Here is a 25,263-nt window from a genome sequence, read left to right as displayed (position 1 = left end):
CTTCGTTTTCAAAGTGTCCTGAAAATTATACTTGGATATGCTATAAGCATGTCAAATTCAACCTGGCCTAGAATGGAATATTGTCCATCATTTTAAATATACTCCTTCTTTTGCATACCTATCTAAGATATCACGTAATCCAGAAATATGATTTTTAACCTCTGCTACATCTTCTTCACGGCTCATATCCAACTGGGTAGTGTGGGTCCATTTTAGCCTCTCCCTGTCCCTCAAATGCGTCCCCTCCACTTTATTCCCACCATTATTGAATTGGTTCAAGCCCCAGCCTGGTTTTGCCTGCCTTGTCATTACAGCATTTTCCATGGTCTTCCTGCCTCCAGTCTTGCCTCACAGTCTATATTTTGTAGCAAAATGATCTTTCCAAAATTCAGGAGTGATGATGCAACTCCTTTTATTTTTGAGAATCCCTCAGTGCATCCTCATTATCTCTGGGATAAAATCCAAATACTTTTTTATGGTTTAGCAGTTAGAATTGTTCTCAGCTGCAAATAATAGAAAACCTCAACTTGGTAGCCTAAACACATAGGAGTTATCTCACCCACACAACAGAAAGTCTGGAAGTGGGCAGTTGCTGGCATTAGCCCATTGGCTTAAAAATGTAGGGGCCAGCATATTTCTTTCTGTGTCTGGCTTATTTCACTCAGCATAGTGTCCTCCAGGTTGATCCCTGTTGTCACAAGTGGCAATATCTCCTGAATAATATTCCACTGTGTATATATACCACAGTTTTTTAATCCATTCATCCATCAATGGACACTTCGGTTGTTTCCGTATTTTGGCTATTGTGAATAGAGCTACAATGAACCTGGGAGTGCTGGATCTCTACAAGGTGCTGATTTCACTTCCTTTGGGTATATACCCAGCCAGAGACAGAAAAAGACTGCATGATTTCACTTATATGTGAAATCTAAAAAAAATGTTGAATACATAGAAACAAAGAGTGGAATGATGGTTACCAGGGGTGGGAAGGGAGAGGAAATGGGGAGAAGTAGGTCAGAGGATATAAACTTGCAGTTGCTTAGGATGAATAAGTCTTGAGATTTAATGTATAGCATGAGGACTATAGTTAATAACATTGTGTTGTATACTGAAAAAAGAGAATAGATTTTAGGTGCTTTACCACAAAAAAAAATTAAAAAGATAATTATGGAAGGTGATGGATATGTTAATTTGCTTGACGTAGTAATCATTTCACTAGGTATATGTGTATCAAAACATCATGTTGTACACCTTAGATATATACAATAAAAAATGTAGGGACGAACATCTTTGTGATTCTCATGGCCTTTCTTTTAAACTTGTCATCTCATGGTTAAAACGTGACTGTTATCATTCATGCTGTCTTTCAAGGTCAAAAAAAGGCAGAAAGGAAGGAGGTTCCAGTAGATCTCCTTTGATATTTCATTGACCAGAACTGTGTCATATGGCCCTCTCTAGCTGCAAGGGAGGCTGGAAAAATGAGCATTTTAGCTTTGTCAATGTTTAGATCAGTGGTTCATACCAGGGGTGATTTTTGCCCTACAGGCAGACTTCTGGAAATGTCTGGAGATATTTTTGGTTGTCATACCTTGGAAAGGCGGCCAATACTGGCATCTAGCAGAGAAACATCTTACAATGTACAGGACTATCTCCCACAACAAAGAATTATTGAGTCCAAGATGTCAATAGTGCCAAGATTGAGAAAACCTGCTCTAGAGCAGACAAACAAGGAGAAAGGGACCTGGGGATGGTTTGGGGCACCCCACTCTGCAGGTCCTTGTGTGGCTTACCAGGACTTTTAGTGTCTGACCTTTACTTCTCCATGTTCTTATACAGTTGCCACCCACCTTGACCGCAACCTCTGCTCCAGTTATTCTCAACACTTGCCAGGTTTTTGCTTACCTCTTTGTTTTTTGCATAGTTGTTTTCTTTTGCAAGAATTCTTCCCCTCGGTCCTTGGCTGGCTAACTCCCTCCTAGTCTTCAGGGCTCTCTCGGGGTCATCTTCTCCCCTTGCTTCCTCCATGGGCTTAGGTGCCCATCCACATTCTTCCCAAATGTTTTGTTTCCCTCTGTCTCAGCACTTGGATTGGAGGAGTTAACATTTCTTGTTTTAACTATTTGCAAGCAACCCACTGGGACCAGAATGATATTTTATAATGGGATAATCTCATTAATAATAATAGCCTTATTAAGAACTCCTAACAGGGTTGTTAGAAAGAATAAATGGAATGATTACTCATTTTAATTTAATGATGTGAATTTTTAATACACTCACTCTTCCATTTCCTTTTGGTTTTTCCTTAAAAGTCACCTCAATGAGTTTCACTCTTGTTACTCTATCTACCTCCTCCCCACCGATACACATTCAATACTTTATATTCTCCTTCCTGTTTTCCCCCTTTCTCCTCCTTATCACTTATCATCATCTGCCATACTATATATTTTACGTATTTGTTTAGTATCTATTTGCTCTGCTGGAACGTAAGTTCCCAGGAACAGAGAGATTTTTGGGTCTTTTGCTGACTGCTATATCCTTAGCATGTATAATAGTGCCTGGCAACCATTAGGTGCTCAATAAATCAGTGAATGAACATGGCTCAATGATTAAATGACATAAAAAGACATATAGCAAGGAGTCTTACCCCAGAGCTGCTTCTTCCATCCAGTTCCCAAGCTTGACCCATCACCATGTTTCTATGAATCCTTCCAGAATTCTTTATGCAGATGTAAGATATATCAACATACAGTTTTCTACCCCTGATTTTATGCACAAGTAGCATACCATCATGCTGTTTTGCACTTTGCTTTTTTCACTAGAAAATATATCATGGAGATATTTCAGATCAGTATGCGGAGACCTTCCTCATTCTTTTAGACAACCGCACACCAATCCATTGTATCCACAGACCATCCATAGTTTCACTAGTCCTCTACTGACAGCCAGTGGGCACGGTTCAAATCTTTTTAAACTGAGCCACAAACAGCTGCAATAATTAACCAGGACATGCATGTTGAAGTGAATTTGTAGAATAAATTCCCCAAAATGAAATTGCTGGATCAAAGTATCTGTAAATTATTAATTGAGAAAGACATTAACAAATTGCCATTTAAAGAATTTTACCAATTTACTCATAAAAGATGTATGAGAAGACTCACAGTCTCTAATGGGGGAAACCCCAATTTATTCCAAATTTTTGTGGAATAAATATAAGTAACTATTTATTGCCCTGTACAATTTGTAAAATTTTTAGCAGTTGGAACATCCCCTGCTAGAGAAGGTTTGGTGAAAGTGGTACTTTGACACATGGCATTAATGTATCACTCTTGAAAAACCACTTAGCAATGTGTATGAAAAGCTATAATAGTGTATATCCTGTTGGACACAGAGATTCCTTTTCTGAGAATCCATTGTAAGGCAATAAACAACAAAGAAGCAAAAAAGGAAGTAGTGTTAAATACAGTATTCCTTCCATCATTATTTTCTTTTAAATATTTTTTGTAAAAAGCTAAATAACCCAAGGCAAGAAACTGTTTCTGTAAACTGTGGCACTTTCATTGGATAGAATACTATGTAGCCATTATTAGTCTTGATTGAGGAAAGATGATGGAGCAATACTGAACAATGTTGCATGAAATATACATGTACAATACCCAGAGAAAAAGATATAAACCTTATATATACTCTGACTACAACCAAGTAAATATAAATAAATAAATATGCACATTTATGACAGAGAAAGAACAGATGAAAATTCACTTCAGTATACTACATACTGTATGGTTATTTTCTTTTTTTTTTCTTTTTTTTTTGAGACAGAGTCTCACTCTGTTGCCTGGGCTAGAGTGCCATGGCATCAGCCTAGCTCACAGCAACCTCAAACTCCCAGGCTCAAGCAATCCTTCTGCCTCAGCCTCCCAAGTAGCTGAGACTACAGGCATGCGCCACCATGCCTGGATAATTTTTTCTGTATATTTTTAGTTGTCCAGCTAATTTCTTTCTATTTTTAGTAGAGACGGCATCTCGCTCTTGTTCGGGCTGGTCTTGAACTCCTGACCCTTGAGTGATCCTCCCTCCCTGGCCTCCCAGAGTGCTAGGATTACAGGTGTGAGCCACTGCGCCTGGCCTGTATAGTTATTTTCAAGTTGTGAGATAATAGTGATTTTGTAATTTTTTTCTATTCTTTACTCTTAGTGTTAGGCCATCATATACATGATATATACACACACACACACACACACACACACACACACACACACATCAACATATAATAAATATATTAACTGCTCTTTTAGAAGTTGTAAATTCATGATTTAATTCAATAAATACCTGTGTGATACCATGAGCAACACACTGTGCTTGGATGCTCTGGGACTCCGAAGTGAATCATATGGATTCTGCGCTCAAATTTCTCATGTCATGTGATAATGATTTATAACTAATTGTAATGCAGCTACATAAAGTGCTGCCTAGATTGAAAGGACTAATGTATCATACTCTTCTTGCCTTCCAAACTCAAGGACCCCCTCAGAAAAGCATCAGAATTTTGAAGTTGACCTCATCGGTATCAACTTCAGCAGTGGTGAAGCCAGATTAGAGACTGTGTGTGCCAGGGCCTTCATACCTAGCTCCCTTGAGTGGAGGGCAGCTATGGGACTGCAGATCTTTCCCATGGCAGGGGAAGAGTGAGCAGGTGGATTAGGATGAGGGGTAGGAAAATGGATGCTTTCTTGTGGGGCACTTATTGCCTATGGGGGGGAATGAAAGCATTGACAGTAAAGGAGCAAACGTCAGAGCCAGCCTGGTGGCAGCAGAGATTTTCTACTCCTCCTTCTTCCTGAAGAGAAACAAGTCAGGGATGGAAGCAAGAGGAAGGAAAGCTTCCTCCAGGGTTTCAGAGAGGAGAGTAGTGTTAGTGGGAGTCTCCTCTTTCCTGTGGGGTGGGGCAGAATCCCATAAAGAAACATCCTTACAATGCCTAAAGAGTCGGAGAAGAGATTATGCTGCACCTTCCTTCATTCTACACAAGCCCCATTATTCTCTTTAAGGCCCATTTTAAAGCCTTTTCCTTTCCACTCAAAGAATTGGAAGCACTGGGGCCAATAAGAGAGCCCAGGCAGGGCAAAGGTGGCACTTGCATGGAGGCCAGCTGACCTGGTCTCGGCTGCTTGTGGCTGTGCACTCCTGCAAAGAGTCTCTCGGGCATAATCTGACCTCTGAGGGTGCAATGAAATTAGCCCCAGGACCTCTCCATAGGGCCTCTTCCTGCCCATGAAAACAATGACCCTGCAGGAAACAAGATACAGCAATACATTTATTTTTATTTATTAAGGGAAAACAACTGACAATAGCCCTCCCTACTCTGCTTCCTGGGTAATTAACAGCTGTCTGGATCTGGTCAGGACCAGGGTGGATCATTGGTCACGAGGAAGTGACTTCGAGCAGAAAGTATTAGAGGAGAGAAAAAACAACCACCGTAGAGCTCCAGTTTTGATTTTTTCAGAAAAGTGATGAAGAGGCACGATATGAATTGCATCAGCTGAGTCACCAGCTTGAAACCCCGTGAGGCCTAGTAAACACCCTGGCCCTGTTTGATTGCTCTTACTGGGCTTCTCTGGGAACCCGTGTCTGAGATGTTGTAGGCAAAAGAGGATGTTTTCTGATCTGGGAGACAGGATGGGGTGGACGAGTGAAGCTGGAGGGAGAGCAGCAGTTTCCCAGATGGAGTTCAGGAACTGTCTTAAAAGTTAGGCCTATATAACAGGTGGGGAGAGAACAGTATGTAAAAGCCAGAATGATTTGTGTTTCTGCCTTTAGGATATAGTTTTCCATCCTGGTGAAAGCATGGATTTGGGTGTCAGGCAGACCCGCATATGGCACCTCATCTCAGCCTCATCTTTTAAACAGGAGTAACACCAATTACCTACCCTGCTGAACTGTGGTAATGGTCCAAGATGTTACAGATGGCCAGCATAAAGGGATTATGCCAGATCCTGGCAAAGAGAATCATTCAGTAAATGATAGTTCACTCTATCTATATATCCATTCTATCCTATCAAATCTGTCTTCCTCCCTCTTTCCCTCTTTCCCTGTCTCCCTTCTTTCCTTCCTTCCTTTTCTCATTCCTCCCTCCCTCCTTTCCCTGCGAGTTATGTCTCTCTTTGTGTATGCATGTGTGCAATATTCATATATTTTTAAACATCCTTAGATTCCAATGTTGGGAAAAGGGTGGGTGCATGAAGAGATTCCACTTGTGAAGGGGTCAGGAAGTAAAGGGAATGTAGCCCAAGCTCTTCTGCTGTGTCTGTTCCGCATTTATTGGTTTCTCTTGACCTTGACTTCATTGGAGTGTGTGGCCCACACAGTTATGTTAAAAACTCTCATGGTCTGAAAACTCCCATAGGGAATGCAGGCAAGTCTCCAGGAAATGGAGCTGGAGTTAGGAGCTCCAGACTCAGACTCCAGGAGGACAGGGATGTGTTTGCTGCCTTCGTGGATACCTGAGCCATCTAGAGGTTTTAGAAGACAGCCTATTCTGAATTTATTTCTAACCTACTAACATGGATGGTTGGAATTGAATTCTTTTAATGCTAAGTGCTTATACTAGCAGAAGAGAGGTTGATTTATTGGGGGAGTTGGGCAGTAAAGTTAAGTATAATTGACCTCTCATGTCCTCTTTCTCCCATGCTGGGACACAGGCAGATTCTCTCTTGTTTGGGGAATTGGCTTCCTTGGGTTGAATGGACTGGTGGCAGATGCAGTATTGGTGTCTTCTGAGCCATGGCTTGCCCAGGCAGGTTCTCTCCAAGGCTTCACGGGGGGAGCTAGAGGAGAAGAATTTGGTCTCAAAGCTCATCCCCAGAAATGGATGCAGAATGCCAATCACAGTAGCTGCACCTGCTGATGCCCACTCACTCTGCCTATGGGGGCCCTTCCCCTCCCCATCAGAGCAGAGCCAGCTTCCCATTGGTGTGTCTCCTTCAAGGGCATTAGATCAGAAGTGGGCCGGTCCTTCTCTTTGGCTCATTTCATTCTAACTTAGAAAAGCTGTAACTTAATTATAATTGGCTCTATTTCTTTAAGTTGATTAAGAAGACAAAGCCAAACTAAGGTCAGAAATCAAAGTCTTTTTGTTGCCAGGGCATACTGGACAATATGAGCTTAATCTGTAGTTTATATGCTCAAAGCCGTCTTTCCTAAACCAAAGCATGTACAGGAAGATTTTAAAGTCTTCTTTTCCTAAGGAAGAATTTTCACAATAACCTTGTGTAAAATTTTTATTTTATTCTCATAATGAAGTGATCTTTAATAGAATTCTAAGAAAACTCCTTTAGAATGTTTCATACTGCTGAAAGGTGAAATTCAATATTTGTGAAGTTCAAGGCATATCACTTGAGCACTACATTAATGTAAAGAAGAAAAGTATAGTTTTGTTAAAGGTTAATTATCTATTGGAAAATTTACTATGGTGCCCATATTCTGACATTCCAGCAGAGGAGTCAGGAATGAACCTGAAGGAGGTGTGTTTGTGGGCTGAGAGTGGACAACGAAGCCTTTGGCTTGTGTGGAGTAAAGGCTCCTGTGGAAGAGTTTGGGGGAATAGGATTGAAAAGGGGGATTGGAACCATATCTTTGAGGGCCTTGAGAGTCTTTTTTTCTTTTGGAAAAAATGAGGCATGTAATCAAAGTGATATTTAAAAATTGCATTGACGTACATCTGTGTGCAAAATGCATTGGAGGTGGAAGGAAGTGGAATCTGATTGCTGAGCTAGAGCACTGCAGGTGCAGGGAAATGGCAGTGAGAATGGAGGGGTTGGAAGAGACATGAGAATGGCTGAGATTAGTTAATTCATGGAAGGAAGCAAAAAAGTGAGTCAAAGGTGACCCTGGGCTTTGGGCATAGATGGCTGGTAGGCTGAGGGGAGCCTCAGGTAGAAAGGGAATGGTTGAAAGAGGGAGGGAGGAAGGAAGACAGTGAGAGCCAGAGTGAGAGTGAAAGAGAAAGAGAACTTGCTGGTTTGAGGTAAAAGAAAAAGTGTTCATTGTGAGATACGTTCTGTATGAGGATGGAAGGTACAAGAGAGTTTTTAAACATAAAACTTATTATGGGAAACGTATCTTTTAGGAAATATATCTCTTAAAGAGATGGCTGAGGTTCCCCCCCTCCCCGCAGTTCATGAATTCATGGGTAAAGATCACTTATTGCAAGAATGAGACATGATTCAGTGAAAATTCTATTTCCGATTTTCATTTTTATAGATATGGGTGTTGAGAAACTGTTCACATAAATATGTAGATGAAAACAAAAGCAGTTTTGTTATAGTAAAGTCACTCAAGTCTTTGAATTAAGTTTGCATTGTATGCCAAAAATCAGAGTGGTCTGTCATCAAAAATTATTTTAATGATTTATCAGTCAGTGACCTGATTGTGCCTTCCTTCTGTTTTATTGAAAACCAAGAACCAGAAACTGACTTGGAAAAGGATGTGTTACCAGTTGATAGGGGCTTTTGCCTCCAGGCTTTGCCATTGATATTTGGAACTGTTATTTTGCTTGGTGGCCATTTTTGCACTCTGCGACAGTGCACTGTAGCAAGATTTGGGACGTGGGGTGGGGACGGGGACTACCTTTTATGAAATAGGGAAGGTTCACACTGGGGGGTGTATAACAGGTAAGCTGTCCCTCCACCATGGGCACCTTCTTGGTAGATCCAGTATAGGAAAGAAGAAAGAAAATGGCTGTTGAAGGTCTGGAAATTGATTTCTTTAAAACTGTCTGTGCCTGTTCACCTCTTGGGCACGTGTTCCCACTGTGAAGACTGCTTATCTAGAGTAAAGCACAGAGCAGTGAGATAAAACTTAGGCCCTCCTAGACCCATAGGGACCTAGGCAGGTCACTGGCCTGCTGGGGGTGGGTGTGTGGATAGAGGCAGCACCCCCGGTCTCTGATCAGCTGCCACCCCACATGGAATGACCTTACTCCTGCCCGACACAGATGTTGGCAGAAAATCAATTCTGTTAGCAATTGGGAGCAGAGTTCTGAGGCAGAGTCAAGGCTGTTTTAGAGGAAAAGGGCTCCAAAGAACTCCAGGCAGAGCGGAAAGGCCCAAGGCATGGCCCTGGAGAGAGGTTTTATCTTGATAAACAGCAGAATCCACTTTTCCAGCAAATGGATTCCATTTTGCTTTATCCTGGTGATTTTTACTTTTGAATTATCACTGGAACTAGGTCTTATAAAGGCCACTCTGGACTGAACCTTTCTTGCCTTTTTGGTTTTCCGTTCCCTGTGCCCACAGACCTTTCACCAACTCTGCACTCTCCGAGCCTGCCCCAGAGAGGCCTCGTTCACACTCCCATGGTTCTGTTGAGTCTCGCTCAGTTCCAGTTAAGTTTTGTTGTGTGCATGCTTCTCCTGTCACACTTGGGAGTTCAGTGAAGCTGTGATTGGCTCAAGGTCATTTGACTGATGAATGAGAGAGCCTTCCTCCCACTGTACAAATGAAAAGCAAGCTATTGGATTTAACCCAATCATGGGAGGCCAAGTCCAGGGCTTTTATTTGTCCTAAGACATGTCCTCTGTATCTGAAGGCTTAAGAATTTTCTAAGTTGCTCTAGAATCTAGGTAAGACTCAGGCTCATTCCAGCCTGTCATCAGACAGCGTGGCTTTGTACACATTGTGCATGTTAAGGATGGTCAGGAGACATGAGCTGATCATAGATAAATGCAGATTCATGGGCTGTCCTGATCATTATTTCCTCAGGGAAAATGTAAACCTAAGGATAGAGGTAGTGCCTTTTCTGTGACCCTATGGTGCCTGGCATAGGAATATGCCAATGGGTAAGCAAATGAGTTCTGAGGATGCCACCTTTTATTTACCCAGAAATGAAACTTTCACATGCATTATCCACATTGACCCTCCCAACAGCCTTGAGCAGTAGATGGCTCCTCAGCATTGATACTGGCACCACAGAGGCACCGAGTGATGAGAAGGGAGTGGGCTTTGGAACTAGACAGACTCGGACTTGTTTGCTTGGGCCTTTCTACTTATCCTGGGGCTTAGAGAAATCACAATACCTCTTTTTGCTTTTTCACACCTCTGTGCTTTGTCATGCTGTTCCCTTTGCCTTTGCTGAACACTTTTCCCAATCTTCACATGGCTAACCCATCTCAGCCTTCAACTCTCAGCTCAGAAATGATCTTTTCTAGAAAGTCTTCTCCGACCCCCATATCTGATCTTAGCTTCCTACTTGCCTTTGTGTTTCCAGAGATCCCTCTTCATTCTTCTATCATAGCACTTCTCTTTTGTAGTGGAACAGGGTGGGCTTCTTCCCTGCGGACTATTAGTTCTTCAAGGCAGGAGCTTTTTTAGTCCTCCCAGTGTTTGCGGAATACCAGCCGGCCAGAGTTCAGTTTCAGTCTCCTTCACTGCACTTTAAATCCGTTTGTTGACTATTATCACCTATTCTTGTTTCTACTTTCTTCTCCACACTACTCTTTGTACTTGTAATTTATATCTGTTTTATCCATATTACTGTCGTTTTGATGGGGCTTCAGAGGGAAGGATGGACTGTTAACACATGGGTTCAATATGCTGTGTTTAGACGCATAGTGCCTTTTATTGGATACAGAATTTAGAATGCATAAAACTTCAAAATGCCTATGCTTTTTGATGCAGCTGTTCACTTTCTAAATAACTAACCTGTAGAAATAATTCTGTTTTGCATGAAGAGATGTGTACAAGGACCCAAGGACACTGACTCTAGCGTTGATTGTAATTGTGAAAAATTGCAAACAATTTATATGCTATCAATAAGGAAATGGTTGAATAAACTTTGACAGGTCTATCTGTGCTACAGAACACTATGCAGCAGTCAAAAAAAATGCTGTTAAGCTAAATACACACATTTGGAGATCTCTCTAAGAAACATTCTTAAATTTAAAAAGCAAATACATATCATCTATGATCCTACTTATATTCTTAAAACCCATAAAACAATATATATTTTGATTCATACTTACAAGTGAATACAGAATATGGAAAATTAATTTGTCTATCTGGGGTCCTCTCAGCTTGACCATGCCCTGTGACTCAAGGCCAGGCATGTCCCTGTGTCCTCACGCGTACCTAGAAAGGAAAGCTGCTCACCCAAAGACTCATTCTGTTGAGCACATCTTACAGGAGTCACCACTGACCCGCTAAGTGTTTTGATCATCAACAGAATGATGATTTTCTTCTTTCACAAAGGAAAAGAGCTCAGTTAAATTCCTTTCTGTTAACCTGCTAAGACCTAAATGCCTGTACTGGCTTTCTGTATGTGATTGATTGTGTAAGTTATTTATTGCTGTGTACAAAACTACCCCAAAACTTAGTAGCTTAAAATAACATATATTTATTATCTCTCATTTTCTTCAGGTTAGGAATCTGGGTGTGGCTTAGCTGGGTTCTCTGGTTCAAGGCCTCTCACAGGGTGCTGCAAGGCCAGGGCTGTGGTCACCTCAAGGATAGGCCGAGTGGTATTCACTCCAAGCTCACTCACATGACTTGAGGCACCATTCAGTTCCTTGAAGACTGTTGGCCAGAGTTCCTTGCCACTTGGACCTCTCTGTCGGGCAGCTCCCACATGGCAGCGGGCTTCTTCAGAGCCAGCAAGTAAGAAAAGCCACAGAGAGGGAGAGAGCAAGAGCAACAGCAAGAGGAAGTCACAGTCTTATGTAACTTAATGTTAGAGTCACTCATTGCTTTTGCCATATTCTACAGTTGTCCCTCGGTATATGTGAGAGATTGGTTCCAGGACCCCTGTGTATACCCAAGTCCATGCATGTATACTCAAGTTCTGCAGTCCATCCACCCTGTGGCCCTGCGGCAGCTGTGTGTTAGAAAAGTCAGCCCTCCTTATATGCGGATTTCGTATCCTGTGAATACTGTATTTCATCCCTGGAGATGGCTGAAAAAATTCTGCTTAACCGTGCACCCAGGCAGTGCAAGCCCGTGTTGTTCAAGGGCGGACTGTATGTCTTAGGAGTCGCTAGGTCTACTCCTTAAAGGGATGGGATTGCACAAGGCCTGAATACCAGAAGGTGGAGATCAGCTCAGAAACTGCCCAGCACTGTGATGAAAAGGAAGTTCAAGGGGTTGCATGAGCAGATTTGCAAGGAGAGATGTTTTCATATAGGTGAAAAGCGGCTTGAGACAGAAACGCCTCTTAAAAGCCTCCTAAGCACAGTTGCTTACATATAGTAGGTGCTAAGTAATTACAGTTTTTCTTTCTTTTCACTTTTCATTTGAAGATAATTTCAAAGTTAAAGTTGCACAAGAATAAGAGAATCTCATGTACCCTTTACAGATTCACTGTTTTATCAATAACTATATTTTGAATACATTATGAAATTTGTTACATGGGAGCCCAATATTTGTAACCATCAAAGCTTTGGGGCCTGGTGGGAGTCCTATTTGGCCTCTGCATATACAGTCGTCATCTCTCAAACACTTGCCGCTTCCTCCTCTCCCTCCAGAAAACCCTGAGCGGGCAGCTCTGTACTTTGTGTCCGGCGTGTGCATCGGGCTGGTGCTGACCCTGGCTGCCTTGGTGATGAGGATCTCTTGCCACACAGACTGCCGGCGGCGTCCGGGGAAGAAGTTCCTGCAGGACCCAGAGAGCAGCAGCGACAGCAGCGACAGCGAGGACGGCAGCTCAGACACGGCGTCTGACCTCTCGGTGCGGAGACACCGCCGCTTCGAGAGGACTTTGAACAAGAACGTGTTCACCTCGGCGGAGGAGCTGGAGCGCGCCCAGAGGCTGGAGGAGCGCGAGCGCATCATCAGGGAGATCTGGATGAACGGCCAGCCCGAGGTGCCCGGGACCAGGAGCCTGAACCGCTACTACTAGGAAAGCGGCGCGAACCCCGGAAACCGCGGGAAGCCGCTGTTGAGGGAGGCTTTGCAGGGACGGTGGGCACAAGGAACTGAACCCAGCTCTGCTAAGGGGGTGGCTGCAGAGAAAAGCAGGACATGCCCTTTTTCTAGCAAGGAGGACTGATTTCTCCTTTTTGACTGAATCTATGGAAACGTAGAAAAACCAAGTCTGTTCATCAGCCTTTCCAGGCCTTGGAATGGTGCTGAAAACCCCTCTCCAACAATGTGGATGGAGATTGGAGAAACAGGACTGTGGTTTCTCTTGATTTCTGAGGATCTCAGAAGTTTCTGCAGCCTTCATTGCTGTGTGTTATTCCTTTACAAAAGGAAAGATTATCATAGCATGAAGGCTGAGATAGCAGGGTGAACCTAACCCAGTAAATGCAATTTTCTAAATGACTCCATGCTATGGAGGTGATGCTGATTCAGATAGCATGATCCATGCTTATTATTTAAGGCTGATTTTTTAAATCCTGTGTTGCAATGGCAACCTCATCCATTTTAACTGGCACCTCAGGGATTAAAATCCTATTTTTTAGTATAGTTCCCACCTCATTCATGAAAATGAATAGAATTGTTGTATTATGGGAGATGTGTCAGTGAACTAGAAAATGTCAATAACCTCAAAGGATGAAGGGTTTTTTATTTTAAATAGTTTATAACATATATATTGACATGCAAATTTGAAAATGCTGCAAAAGAATAAAAGTTGTGTGTTTCCCCTCTCTTTGAAGAGAAGAAAGTTTTATTATGATTCCAGATAATCATAATTTTAAACATTTTGTTTAAAAAAAAAAAAGTTTGGATTTCCAAGAAAAGAATGGAAAAGGGAGGTGAGGGTTAAAGCCAAAATTAGGATGGGATTAAAAAATAAATGTTACATAAAATCTTTTTTGTTTCATGTCTGTCTCTGTTGTTACACTTACCTTAAATGACAGCCTTTTATACAGGTGGGTATGGGCTTTTGCTAGGCCCCTCAAGGATTATTAGAATGGAGAATTAACCCCTGTGTGATTATGGGCTTCTCATTTTCTGTAGGTTATATGTATGATTGCAGTATAGTTTGAGTTATTGCTGAGCAGATAGAAGAATGGAAGACTTACCTGAATCTAGTAATAAGATGGCGGGCCCAATATGGAGAGAGGAAGTTGGTAGGGAAGGAAGAGAGGGAAGGCTGTGCTACATTTAGAAATGGGTTATGGAGGAGGAAGCAACATCCTCTAGGCTGATAAACAGATCTCTGTTGGCTCCCTTCTCTTGCTGTGGAATAGGTTCCTTGGTCAGCCTATCTGGATGCTCCAGAGCCTTTCTGCTGGGAGGATCTCCCCTGTCCTTTGCCGCCATGCTTATTGATGGTCGGAAGACCTCCTCTGGTGGCGTTTCTACTGCATTAGCAACCCACTTTCTGTTCTGGGGACTTGGAGGATCACCTTAAGAACTGAGCAATCGTAATCTTTATTTTCTGAGGGAGCGATAAAGTTTGCTTGAAATGCTCAGTAGCTGGCCTGATTATATAATTTTGGGTAGCTAGTAAAATTGGCTAGTAACAAATGCCAAAAATCTTAAGTCAGCCTCTCTGAATCTGGATTCCATACCCTATTGGTTTCAGTCACTTAGCAGCAATTGCAGAAATCATCTCATTCCCCTGGGCTTTAGATTAACCTCATCTGTCTTGGTCTCTGACTTTGAGAAAAGTGCAACAATTGCCAACTGCCTTCATTGCCAGGACACATCCAAAGCTGACTATGGGGAGGGATCATGACACTTGTTAGGCAGTAGCTGTAGTAGTGGAGGTGTTTGGGAGGGCTTAGGGACATAGCGGCCTTCCTAGTTCTCACTCCCATATTCTGATGCCTTTCTATCAAGTCTATAGTGTTCCTGTTGTTGGGATGGTTGGGGCATTACCTGAGACACAAAATATGCTAGGTGACAGCTGCTTCACTTCTGTATCACAAGGATTCCAGCTTTTCAACCTTCCCTATCTTCACTCAACCGATTTCACATTTTAGGTCTATCATTCCATTCTTGGTTCAAGTTTCTGTATCAGAACACTTGCATTTACAACAGAAAGATATCCAATTTAAGAACATTTATTGATTCACATATCTGGAAGGGAAGAGTTGGATCTGGCTTCCGGGATAACTAGGTCCAGGGGCTCAAATGATCCCAAAATGTTAGTCTTTCTCAGCTGTCAGCTTTTCCTTTGCTGCTGGGCTCATTTTCTTCTACTGCAGATGACACTGTGACACACCAGTATAGTGTGATGGGTTGCTCGATACTCATCAAGCTCCTGCACAACTCACAGGTTGCATGTGTGTGTATTTGGCATAGTTTCATGGCTTATCTAGCTCAGAAGTCAGCAGCAAGACCGAGACAGCATGGAAGGGATGCTTTTGGTGCAGCTTTTCTGGTCTTCCAGAGTTCCACAGAGAAGCACTAGCTGACCAAAGTCTGAGAAAACTTTAGGAAGTGTAAGGTGTCTTAGGCGACCTCCAAATCCTCCTTAGGTGTGAGGATACTCCCACAACTTCCCTGAAGAGCCTCTTCCTGAGCTGGGAGGCACAGGTGGTCATTATTAACTCATGGTGCATCTAACCCCACTCAGCTGAAACATTGCCACGTGGCAGGGAGCACCCCCACAGGCACTTGTGGATTCATATTGTTTCAATACAAGGACACAAGAGGAAAGAAACACCTTGCTCCCTGGCTCAAAATATAAAAAATACATGGGCTGGCTTGTGTAATGTGCCCATATATGGAGCAGTCATTGTGACTAAGACGCTGGGCCCAGCTAAAAAGAGTGGAGACAGGATGCTGGGAAGACACTTGCAATAGCCACTGCACCGCTCTTCCCAGTCCTTTTTGGTTTTCCTACTATCTCTCTTGATTTTTCTTAATATTCTCTCTTCTTTTCCTCACATCTTTCAAAATGGGCCCATCCTTCTAACCTTGAACCACTGATCTTCTCACTCCACACATCCTGAAACATCTCATATATTGCAATGGCTCTGAAGACCACCTACACGCTGATGATTGGAAATGTCTCTTTCCAGTCCTGGCTAAGTTTCAGACTCAGCCTACCGATCCTCAACCACAGGAGACAGTTGTTCCACAGAAGGTATTTGGCAATGTCAGGAAGACATTTTGGTTGTTGCCACTGGGTGAGTGGGATGCTATTGATATCTAGTGGCTGGAGGCCAGGGATGCTGCTAAACCTTCCACAGTGCTGAATCCAGCCTTCTAGCCATCTCCACCAATGCCCCAGTGGGTGAAGAAATCTCCAAGTGATTCCAGCCCCCAATCATATGACTCTCTCCAACCAAAGCCCCAGATGTTAGAATAGAGATAAATCACCCCTGTTGAGCCCTGTCCAACTCCTCAGTTTACAGAATCCATTAGAATAAGGTTGAGTGGTAGTGTATGTAGAAGAAATACACTACCACTCAACCTCTACTGTAAGGTTGGCAGCCCTGAAAACTCCTTTATTAATGTAACATGTTATAAATGTAGTCCTGATCCCAAAAGAATGAGGAGTAGACATTTCCACATGGATTATGCCACTAAGTTTTTTTGCTTGTTTGTTTGTTTGTTTTTTGAGACAGAGTCTCACTCTGTTGCCAGGGCTAGAGTGCCGTGGCATCAGCCTAGCTCACAGCAACCTCAAACTCCTGGGCTCAAACAATCCTTCTGCCTCAGCCTCCCAAGCAGCTGGGACTACAGGCATGTGCCACCATGCCCGGCTAATTTTTTCTATATCTTTTTAGTTGTCCAGCTAATTTCTTTCTATTTTTTTTTTAGTAGAGACAGGGTCTCACTCTTGCTCAGGTTGGTCTTGACCTCCTGACCTCGAGCGATCCTCCTGCCTCGGCCTCCCAGAGTGCTAGGATTACAGGCATGAGCCACCGCGCCTGGCTATGCCATTAAGTTTTGAGGTAGTTTGTTACACAATAGACAACTGGACAACTCCCAAACTGCACTCACCTTTCCCCAAACCTATGACTCTACCTATATTTCCCGTCAGTTAATGAAAAGGCAGGTTACAGGGTTACCCAGGCCAGAAGCCTGGGACCAGTCCAGGTTCCTTCTTTTCCTTGAACCTTCACATTTAAACAGTTAGAAAATCTTCCCAATTTTAAGTCATTCATATTTCTTGAAATTTATCCTTCCTTTACCACCCAGTTTAAGCCCTTATCATCTCTGCCTGGACAATTGCAAAAACATCCAAACCATTCTCCAAGTCTTGTCTCCATCAAAGCCATCCTGAATACAGCTACCAATGTGACCTCTATTAAATGCATAGCTGCTAATGTACCAATCCCTCTTCAAGTCCCCCAATTTCTTCCTGTTGCTTATTGAAAATGTCATCATGCCTCCAGATAGCACGCCAGGCCCTTGCAGGTCATCTCCTGCCCTTCCTTGCCCATCCCTTTACACTCCAATAATATTGAATTGCTTATAGTTCCCTCCCACATTCTTTATTCTGATTGTTGCTTTGGCCTAAAATACCTTTCCCTCATTCTCTTTGTCCTGCTCTTCTAGCCATCCTCAATACTCAGCACAAGCATTTCCTCCACCAGGAAGCCTTCCAATTCTTCTCCAGGCTGGGCTAAGTACGTCCTCTAAGTTTTCACATACCTGTGCTGGCTATGCTCTTGCTCTTGCCGCATGGTTGTGAAATTATCCACCTGTGCATCAAAGGCAGGAGTCTGTCTCGTGCTTGGGTCCTGGCAGGATGCACAGAGCTGGTCACGTCATATGCTTTCAGCAAAGACTATGCAGGCGAAGACTATGACGTATTCACCAAACTCTGTTTCCTCTGCCTCCTGGACACATAGATGGACTACATTTCCCAGTTTCCCCTGTGGTAAGATATGGCCGTGTGAACAGGCCTACCTAGTCAACATTTGCCATTTTGATGTTGCTTGGCTCATAAAAGCTTCCACTTGATCCTCTATACTCTTTCCTTCTCCGCTGGATGGATGCAGAAGATCCAGCAAAGAATTCTGAGGCTCTAGGGGATGGAGGAGCCACAAAATGGAAGGAGCCTGGGTTTCTGAATGGCCATATGGAAGGCCATTCACTGGCCAGACACATCCACATTGTGCTTTCTGTGAGGAGAGAGAGGTTGATGAAACAAATGCCTGAATCTAGGGCTGGAAGAACTCTTAAAGTCTCTGCTTCCAACTCTCTATCTCTAGACAGGCTTACTTCTGACTCATTCTTCATAAATAAAATTGATCCTAAAACTTCCCACGAAACTCTACAGAGCAGTGTAACCCTCTATTTAGTTAAGCATTTCCCTTTACTACTCTTAAGTTCTTATGCTTCAATTGGAGTTACCTTCTTCTGCTCATAAAAGACATTCATCCATCTCCTTTTACAGTAATTCACATTAGATTCAAAGTTAACCTGTTCTTTGCCTTTCTTCTCTTTGTGCAAAATAGTTTCTAATCTATTGATACACTTCTCATGGAATTTCTCCCTTTTTATTCTAAAATTTCATTTACTTGTAGGCATATTTTGTATTTTACTTTGTTACAGTAAAGTGGGTCAGGTATTCCTCCTGCCTATTATCATAGCTGTCATAAAAGCTGCAATATCACACTTATCAGAGAGGCAGTTCTGATAAAGGCAGCCAAACTTGCTCTTCTAGTCAGCTTTAAGCAGAGCAAAATTAGCCTCATTTCTCATGCTGTTCCTCATTTTCTCAACCTAGGTTGAGATTGCATAACTTAAAAAATGGACTCCTTTTAAAAATTGTGGTCGGTTAGAAAAGGGATGTCAATCTTCTAATCATTTGCCAGCCCAAATCAGTATAGATCAGGATACATTATTTCCTTGCCTTAAATATGGGATTTAACATAAAAAAATAGCACCAAAAGTATCAGCCTTCAAGGTGACGATCTTGCCAAGTCTTCTTGAAAATCTGCACCATGACCTCACTTTATCACTAATTGCAGATTCAAAAATTCATAACTTTTTTTTAGGTTTTAAACATATAAATTGCTTTTACCTCGAGGTAAGAAAATCTAAATCTTTCCTTCTTTTTCCAGATAGAGTCAAATTCTGCCTTTGTGTCCCCACTGCTCCTTGTACATTAATGATGTGTGCGATTTTTCTGTACCTGCCTGTGTGCCCTTGTCTCTGAGCTCCTGCCAGCTGGATCTATCCTACCTCTCATTTCTCAGTGAGCATGCAGGACCAGTTTCACAGCAACACTTCCTTAAATACGTCTTAAATTAATAAAGTACTACATAAAGTCTCAGAGAATGTGAAATAAAGCCTATTGCAGTGTGTTGTTCCACAGAGCCCCAAAGCCTTGTTTATTTATGACAAAGACGATTTTCTTAAATTTATGGAGGTCTGTTTTATTTGTCTTCATTTGTTCTTTCCTCTACCATTAACCATTTTCTTGTCTCTTTCAACTTTGGAGCCTCTCCCGTCTTCCTCCACATTAACTTAGACGTGACTGTGTGGTAGAGTTTTCAGTGCATTTCTCCAAGTTCAATTCCACATTCAGAGTCTTAGAAAATTCTTACAGGTTTAGGAGGCATGGGTGGTTCTTGAACTACAAAGGCTGTTCTTAATCTCATTGATTACAGATTTTCCAGTCCCTCAAAGATGGAACAAATAAAGGGAACTTCTAAAACTTAACCACTGGGACTGTGCCTCTTGTGTCTCCAAAATAGCCACATCATATATGCCATGATTCCTGCTTGCAAGACCATCTCGGTCTCACTCATCTGGTCTGACACACTTGACCCTCAGACACGTTTTATCTCCTGTCTATGGAGAAAACCGTCATTTAGTCACTGAGGGAGGGAACTACTATACTAAAGCCTCTTTTCCTAGGCATCTATTCCCTTTTGGTTTTCTTTCTTTCAGTGGTAGGCAGAGACTGGGGCTTACTGGTGGTGATAGTGAAATTAAAAATGACCCTCATTTCCAGCTGTCATTTGAAGAACACAAGGAATCTCTGAGGCTCTAAGAAGAAAAATTTCTCTGGGCCCAAGGCCAGGGCCCATATTAGGGAATTCATTCAGAATCAGAATCATGCAACCAGCTACACATGGTCCAAAAAGACCAGATGATTAAAAATTGTCTTTTATAGTACTGAAAATTTGTGGTTTGGGCCATCATCTCTAGCCTTTTCATGGAGAGTATCTGATGCCTTATACCCTGTTACAACACCAAATCTGGCAGATGTTTTGGAATGGAAAAACTGTGGCCACTCAGGGCAATATCTAGATATTTCTGAGTGAATTTCTTGAATGAGAAAATGCATTTCTGAATCAGGAACTTTTGATAGAAATGAGATGCGTGAACAAAAATATATTTTCTCTTTATGATATTATTGTTACTTTGTAGGGTTGGACGTTAGCATGTCTAGGAATCAAGAGACTGTTCCCACCTTCTTGGATACTTCCAGTGGGTGATTCATCCTCAATGAGTATTGAAGAGTGACCAGGATATCCATAGGTGACAAGATAAAGCAGAAGAGATTTAGCTAAATGGCATGAGCTTCTAAAGAAGTATTTTATGAGATCATAGAGCAGAATTCAGCTAAATACAGTCCATGGGCAAATCTTGCCACCACCTGCTTATGTACTGCTTGCAAGCCAAGAATTATTTTTACATTTTTAAATAGTTACATTTTAAACGGATATATAAGCACCTTTATCATAGCCTTGATTTTTCCACTTGGCCCACAAACCCTAAAATATTTACTACACAGCTCCTTCATAGAAAAAGTTTGCTAATGCCTGTTGTAGGATAATGGTTCAGAGACATCAACAAGAAAAAGACCAATGCAAAACCCAATCTCCCTCTCCTTAAATGTGGTAGGCTGAATAACACCCTCGCCAAATATGTCCACGTCCTAACCTCTGGAACTTGTGAGTGTGTTACCTTCTACAGCAAAAGGGACTTTACAGAGGTAATTAAATATCTTGAGATGAGGAGATGATCCTAGATTATCTGGGTGGGTCCAATGTAATCACAGGGGGCCTTATAAAAAGAAGGCAGAGGGGTCAGGGGCAGAGAAGCAGGTGCGATGGCAGAAGCAGAGGTTGGAGTGATGCATCCATGAGCCAAGGAATGTGAGCAGCACCCAGAAGCTGGAAAAGACAAGAGAAAGGATTCTCCCTTAGTGTCTCCAGAAGGAATGCAGCCCCACGGACATCTTTATTTTAGCCCCATAAGACTCATTTTGGACCCTGACTTCCAGAACTGTAAGATAATCAATTGCCATTGTTTTAAGCCACTAAATTTGTGGTAGTTTGTTGCAGCAGCAATAGGAAACAAATGCCTTTATCAGCCCTATGCTCCTAGGGTTGTAGAAGAATCATAGAACGCACCATAGAGTCTCACAAAATATAAAATGTGCCTATAGGCAAGGTGGGTAAAAGGGAAAGCTGCTCAAAGGGTGGAACATACAGCTAATCACAGAATGATGGTTTTAGAGAGCATTTTGGGAAGGCACCCAGGGAAAAGCTCAGCTGTAAGGTCAGCTGCAGGAAGAAAAACTACAGAGTAAAATGTGGCTAAAAGTCAGGGGGAGGGAGACGATTGCAGGGCCTGGGAGATGGGACAGGGTTGCTTGAGCTAGCCTCAGGTTGTGATGGCCACTGCCGAGGTATCTAGCTGAACACTAATAATGTCCCCACTGGCAGAAGAACAGGAAGGAGAGAGCCCTTAAAATTATAAGGATATGCTTTTATATCAGCCATATAAACCATGTGACATCTTTTTCAATCACAACATTTATCTCTGCTCACCTCCTAATTTTAGATGAATTTCCTCCCTTTGACAATGAATCTATGTCCTGATTGTATTTTCTGTAATGCACACACAGTGGTATTCTTGGCAGCAAGTTATTTGCCACCGGTACAGCATTTAGAGTTCAAAACAGAACTTATTCCAGAAACTCTTCACTAAACAGGCTAGGATCTCTTAAGACAACATTTCTCAAATTATGTTCACCAATGACCACCCCTTGGAATTGAGGATCCATACAGCAAAGTTTGGGAAGTGCCTCCTTAAACCATGTAAATTGAGTGCAGAACACAGATTACAACTGAAATTTGGAATTAGTTCCTGCTGTGCTCTAGGCCTTGGAAGGTATATAAGTACATAGAATTCTTAAGGCTTTCTTAGAAAGTTGGGTATGTAATGGTACAGGCCTTGCAATTTGAAATTTTTTATGAGCAATATGAACATAAAGGCATGAAAATCAAAGCTACTTTTGGAAATCCTCTCCAAATTGCTAAGTAGTTTTTGGACTTTCCGAATCACCTTACATGTAGGTGCAATGACCCATAATGTCCCTTCTTCCAAGGTGTCTTCAGCCAACATCACTAGCTCCTTCTAGGCATTGGGGACCACAGGCAAGACTTCTTTAGGGACCAGGAAGGCAGCTGGTGTTGCTACAGGCCTCCTTGACATTCTAGCCCTTTGCCTAACTCTTAACTGCGAGACCAGAATGCTAGTGTTCCCTGGGTGGATATAAAACAGAGCCCTGAGAAGCAACCAGAATTAACCTTGACAGTTTGCAAAGGAAGAGGCAGGCAGTTTATCAACTGAGTTTCACTCCTCTTATGCACCCAGTGCTTAGTAGTAATTTCTTGTTTGTCTGTTTCCTCCACTAGAATCTAAGTTCTACGGGGTCAATAAATTTGTATTAATATTAGTATTCCTAGCATGAAGCCATGCTTTAATATGTGTTCAATAAACACGTGCTGAAGCAACAACTGAATGTTAACTTTTAGCATCCCAAAGCTCTTTTGAAATGCAGAGGCCCTTTTGGTGTTGTTGCTATTGCTCTACAAACAAGGTGGTAACACATTGCACTATTTTGAGTTATTTTCTGCAAGGCATTTGAAATTGCCACCAGAAAAAATAATTTTCTTTTGGTGAAAATGAACAAATAAAATAACCTCTGGTTATATCTGAAAATTCTATTGTTTAATATAAGAAAAATCTAAAAAGTAGAATTTTTATGAAGTACACTTTTTTTTCTTACCCCCAAGACTCCTTGGCATAGATTCTAGAATTTCTATTGTCATCATTTCAACAAGTGTTTACTGAGTACTTACTATGTTCAAGACATCAAAAGGATTACGTCCACAACCTCAGTCTGCCAGAGGAGATAAGAAAGTGCATAATGGCTGTTTTGCAAAGTATAATGTGATAAGAGAGAGAATGAAAGATGCAAAGTGACAGAACTTCCAAAGATGGAGCGAAAACTGGCAGCTGCCTGCTCTCAGTTAGTGTGATTGAAGTTTATACACAGCCTCCAAAAATTTAGAATTAGATTTCCATAATTAGTGTACTCCCACATTTCAGTCATGTGATGGGTTGCAGGGGGCCAGTGTCCCAAGTTAGCCCAGTGAAATTTATTAAATAATTGTAGGATTTTTGATGGAACTATGGGAAAAGTTAAGTTCTCTCTTTCCTCTAGGTTTACTAAGCCAGTGAAGACAAGCCTGGTGCTTATAACATGGCTATCCTGACCTAGAAAGTCCACACACACACACACACACACACACACACAAAAGGAGGGAGAAGGGCCAAGGGGAGGAGAGGGGAGAGGAGTTCCCGGATCTAGCTCCGGACACTTGGTTGTACAGGAAAATGTATTCCTCTTTTTTTCTCCCCACAGCCACTTTAAGTTGTATTTCTGTCATTTGCAATCACAAAGATCCTGGTAAATACAGCGATGATGTGTTTGACTTTAAACATACAAAATTTCGGGTTCCAGAATGGTATCTCGGCGGACTGTAACTGAGAAGGGAAGTTGTAAGCAGGGATCCATATCTGAGATTCAGCCACATGGAAGTGATATTAAATCTCTGGGAGTGCTGGAGATCCCCCAGAGAAAGGGTGGAGAGGAAGATGGGAGAGGAAGATAGGAGAGAACCAAGATCAGGGTAATGCATAATGGTAGGAATTGAGAAGAGCAATTGGAGGAAAGAAGGAAACGGTCCTTAGTAGAAATCAAGTAGAACAAAGTTTGCCCCTGGATTGGAAACTGGAATTCACTGGTGACCTCTGAGGTGGTGATTTGTAGGGTCATGTGTCTTAAAAATAATTATAATAGCATAAGATATGAATTTTATTTTATTTTATTTTATTCTCCATTGGCATTTGTAGAAGACTTGAGTAAGACATTATGTATCTTATTCATTTTTAATATTTGTGTCTGGCACCCAGCAAGTGCTCAATAAGTGAGTGGATAAAAAAATTGGGAGGTGTATGTGTAAAGTGTTTTTATTTATGAAAATGGATTCTGTCAAGAAAACATGCTGCTTACAACGGGTTTCAGGTTGCAGTCTGAGAGCATGCTTATGACATGACAGCACCCAAGATTTAAAGCTGGTGATTAGAACTGATCAGCCGAGGTAGCCACAGAGCCCTGTGATTTATGGGCCATAAATCACTCAGAGGTGAGTTATAAACTCAGATGTACAAAGTAAACCTCACAAAGGGATGGAAACATCTTGTCTTTATGACAAAAGAAGAGGAGACAATCAATCCCACATCATTAGGCTCTTAAATAATGATGGGTAAAGTTGTTCCTTACATTCGCTCCCTATTTTACATTTTCCTCCTTGCTTTAGAAAAGGAAGACATTTTTGGAACAGGATGGAAAATAGGCCCAGTCATGCATATTAATACCCACCAAATGGCAGAGATGGCCTGGAGTGCTGCGTGGAGGATTGTACGGCTTCATGGAAGAGAAGTGATGGCTCTGATTATTAGTGTGTTTTTATAGACAGGGTCTGGCTCTGTTGCCCAGGTTGGAGTGCAGTAGTGTGATCATAGCTCACTGCAGCCTCTAATTCCTGTGCTCAAGATATCCTCCTGTCCCAGACTCCCAAGTAACTAGGACGACAGGTTCATGCCACCATGGCGGCTAATTTTTTTATTTTTGTAGAGATGCGGTCTCATTATGTTGTCCAGACTGTTCTCTAACTTCTAGCTTCAAGTGATCTTCCCGTCTTGGCTTCCCAGAGTGCTGGAATCACAGGTGTGAGCCACAGCGCCCACCTTCTGATTGATTATTGATGTTAGCCATGGGCAAGGGAAGGGAGAAGTATCTCTCATTTCATTCATGTCTCTAACCTCATCAGAGGGGCCTTTCCTGGTCATTTTATCCAAAGTTATCTTATTTTTCTTCATAACGCAACACAATCTGACATTATATCATTTATACATGTTTTATTGTCTGTCTTCTCTTCACTGGAATATAAACTCCACAAAAATTTCATTGCTGGATTCCCAGCTCCTAAAACAGAGTCTCCTCAACAAACATTTGCTGAATGACTGAATGGTACTTATGCTCTGTGTTAAG

The 25,263-nt window shown here is 42.0% G+C and overlaps 1 protein-coding gene and 1 non-coding gene across 2 annotated transcripts in view; one reads left to right on the top strand and one right to left on the bottom strand.

Annotated features, from left to right (window-relative positions):
- Positions 1–13,802, top strand: part of EVA1A (eva-1 homolog A, regulator of programmed cell death) — a 49,935-nt gene extending 36,133 nt beyond the window's left edge. The window contains exon 4 of the mRNA XM_045549942.1: positions 12,512–13,802. Coding sequence (XP_045405898.1) covers positions 12,512–12,885 — 374 coding nt within the window. The 3' untranslated portion in view covers positions 12,886–13,802. The remainder of the gene's footprint in view (positions 1–12,511) is intronic.
- Positions 13,803–16,329: 2,527 nt separating this feature from the next.
- Positions 16,330–16,464, bottom strand: LOC123637666. Its single transcript, XR_006735014.1, has one exon. It is a non-coding gene; the product is annotated as a small nucleolar RNA U109 (small nucleolar RNA).
- Positions 16,465–25,263: the final 8,799 nt, after the last annotated feature.

This window comes from Lemur catta, chromosome 4, assembly GCF_020740605.2.
Source record: "Lemur catta isolate mLemCat1 chromosome 4, mLemCat1.pri, whole genome shotgun sequence".
In the NCBI taxonomy this organism is placed as follows: Eukaryota; Metazoa; Chordata; class Mammalia; order Primates; family Lemuridae; genus Lemur; species Lemur catta.
Note: the sequence above shows the minus strand (reverse complement) of the source record. Positions and strands in the feature narration are given on the sequence as shown.